General features: G+C 42.2%; 1 protein-coding gene across 1 annotated transcript in view; it reads right to left on the bottom strand.

The window, feature by feature from the left end:
* Positions 1-1285: 1285 nt before the first annotated feature.
* The window catches only part of LOC105819752 (acyl-coenzyme A thioesterase 4-like), a 29351-nt gene continuing 28168 nt past the window's right edge, over positions 1286-2468 (bottom strand). The window contains exon 2 of the mRNA XM_012656053.1: positions 1286-2066. Coding sequence (XP_012511507.1) covers positions 1461-2066 — 606 coding nt within the window. The 3' untranslated portion in view covers positions 1286-1460. The remainder of the gene's footprint in view (positions 2067-2468) is intronic.

The raw sequence follows: 2468 nt of genomic DNA, 5'->3' as shown, positions 1-2468 counted from the left end.
CTCCAACTGCCACAGCCACCGCCACTTGGAACAGGAGTGATCCACTCCCACTGAGTCCTGTCCACTTTGCAGACTCAAGTAGGACACATGGTTATTGTTGTAATCCACTACATTTTGGGGTGGTTTGTTACACAATAGATAACTGAAACACACCTCAACGCATAGTCACATAAAACACGAACAATCTCTTTTGCTCACAAATCTGCAATTTGACAGAGCTTGACTGGGACACCTCTGCTCTGCTCTAGGTTATCTGAAGCCTTCACTGGGAAGATGCAAACAGGTGCGGGTAGAATCATCTAGAGCTTTTCTCACTCACATGTCTGGCACCTGGGCTGAGATGACTCAGAGGCTGACCTCAGCTGGGATTGTAAGCCAAGTGCCAACAGTTAGCTTCTCCGGGTGTTTGGGGCTTCCTCACAGCATCACAGCTTCAAGGTAGACAAGCTTCTCAAATGGTGGCTCAAGCTCCCAAAGTAGCTGTTCCTAGCAAACAAAGTAGAATGTTCATGGCCTTTTATGACCTAGCCTGTGAAGTCACACAGCATGACTTCTGCTCTACTCTACTGATTGAAGCAGTCAGAAGTCCATCCAGACTTGAAGGAAAGGGACATAGGTCTCCTACCTATGGGAGAAATGTCAAAGAATATACAGCTATGTTTTAAAAACTCCATGAACAGTTTTACTGTTTTACCACATACTGTGGTAAGTATGAGATAGGGGTTTCTCTGTATTTATCGTGCCTGGGTTTATAGCACTATTTGAATATGTGGCTTGATGTCTTTGACATCAGTTTTGGAAAATTCTCAGCCATTTTCTCTTCAAATATACTTAATGGTGATTTGTAGCCTGATGACAAAGTGAGAAATGATTCCTCTAAGATTATTACGCTATGATTTTCCAAGGTCTGTTATTAGAGCCAGGAAATGAGAGGGATATTCATTCATGGAACTTTCTTTAGACTTAACTCTTCTAGAGACAGATACCTCCAATTAATCCTCTGAAAGGATTCTTCTCTGACCTTTAGAATGAAAAGGTAAGCGGGCTATCCTCATATCAACACCTCTCTCTGTCCCTTTGGAGAAAGACAACTCTACTCTACTAGGAGTAGCTCAAAAGCAATCATTAGATGACCATTCTCTCACAGTGACAGAGCAAGTCAACAGCTTTAAAGCTCATCTATGGCTTAAAACATTAACTGAAAAAAATTGGAAGAAAACAAATTTTAACAGAGATACTTTTTATATTTTTGTGTTATTATACATACAGCTGAATCTTCTACAAGTATGTGTTACATTAGTAAAATTAATGACAAAACTTATTTAATAAAGTTACCTAAAATACACCATTAATGGCAAAGACATGGATTTAATGTTATCCATGACATATCCGATTCACACAGGGTTACTGAAGACTACAATCTGACCTTGAATCTCTCAGGTTAACAACAGACAAATGCATTACAGTTTGGGAATAGCTCTCTTCTGAGTACCTCCCAGGTGTTTGCAGAAGAAGGACAGAATTTGCTTCCAAGCATCTACCTGGGCCTTGGAATGAGGCCTGGGCTCCCCACCCCAGATCACAGGTTTGTTCAGTAATATGTGAAAGGAAGCTGGGCACATGGGGAAGTAAGGAGGCTCGATGTAATGCCCAGTCCCAGGGTAACAGATGATCTGGGGTTTTTCCTTTCCATGTGCCTGTAACCGTTGAGAGGCTCCTTGAGCATATAACTCACTCCTCCAGTTGTGGTCATCCTGACCAACAATGAAGAGGATGGGACCCTGGGCCTTCTCTATTGGAATCATGCTGGGATTCTCACATCCTCCGACCGTATCATTCCGTATATCCACAATGTCCAGGAGGCCTGAGAAAGCTACCTTGGTTCTCCTCAGGTCATGGCCCAATGGTGGGATGCTAGTCTGTTTATAATGTATGCCTATGTTTCCAGTGAACGCAGATCCATTGATGGAAACTGTGGCTGAGACATTCTTTAAGAATGAGGCCATCGAGAGACAAATATTAGCCCCTAGAGAAATGCCCAAAAGCCCGATGCCTGGGCCCTTTACCTGGAAGAAAAGAAGAAAGAAGAGTCAAGAACTCAACCAACACAAAAATATATTTCTGAAATGCAACCACAGATGCTACTAGCATTAAGCTGGGAATTATCCACAAGAGAATTAACCTCATCTGACAGTGGAGTTTCTTCTCATGTATTAACTATCTGGCTGAACACATGGCAAACAAATCTTAAACTCACTGGCATATTTGATATGTTCCACGGGATCACTACTAGAGAAGGCTCAGCCTCATGGAGCCTGTCCGGTACAGGCCCTCATTCAGGTAGGCCTGATCCAAGTCTTAATGTGGCTGTGTATCCAACTGTGTGGACAAAGTTCTGTTCCAAGATGTGAATCATTCATCAGACCCCATCCACATATACTGGAAAATTCTTTTTTTTTTTTTTTTTT

Source organism: Propithecus coquereli, unplaced genomic scaffold (assembly GCF_000956105.1).
Source record: "Propithecus coquereli isolate 6110/MARCELLA unplaced genomic scaffold, Pcoq_1.0 Scaffold5, whole genome shotgun sequence".
Taxonomy (NCBI): Eukaryota; Metazoa; Chordata; class Mammalia; order Primates; family Indriidae; genus Propithecus; species Propithecus coquereli.
Note: the sequence above shows the minus strand (reverse complement) of the source record. Positions and strands in the feature narration are given on the sequence as shown.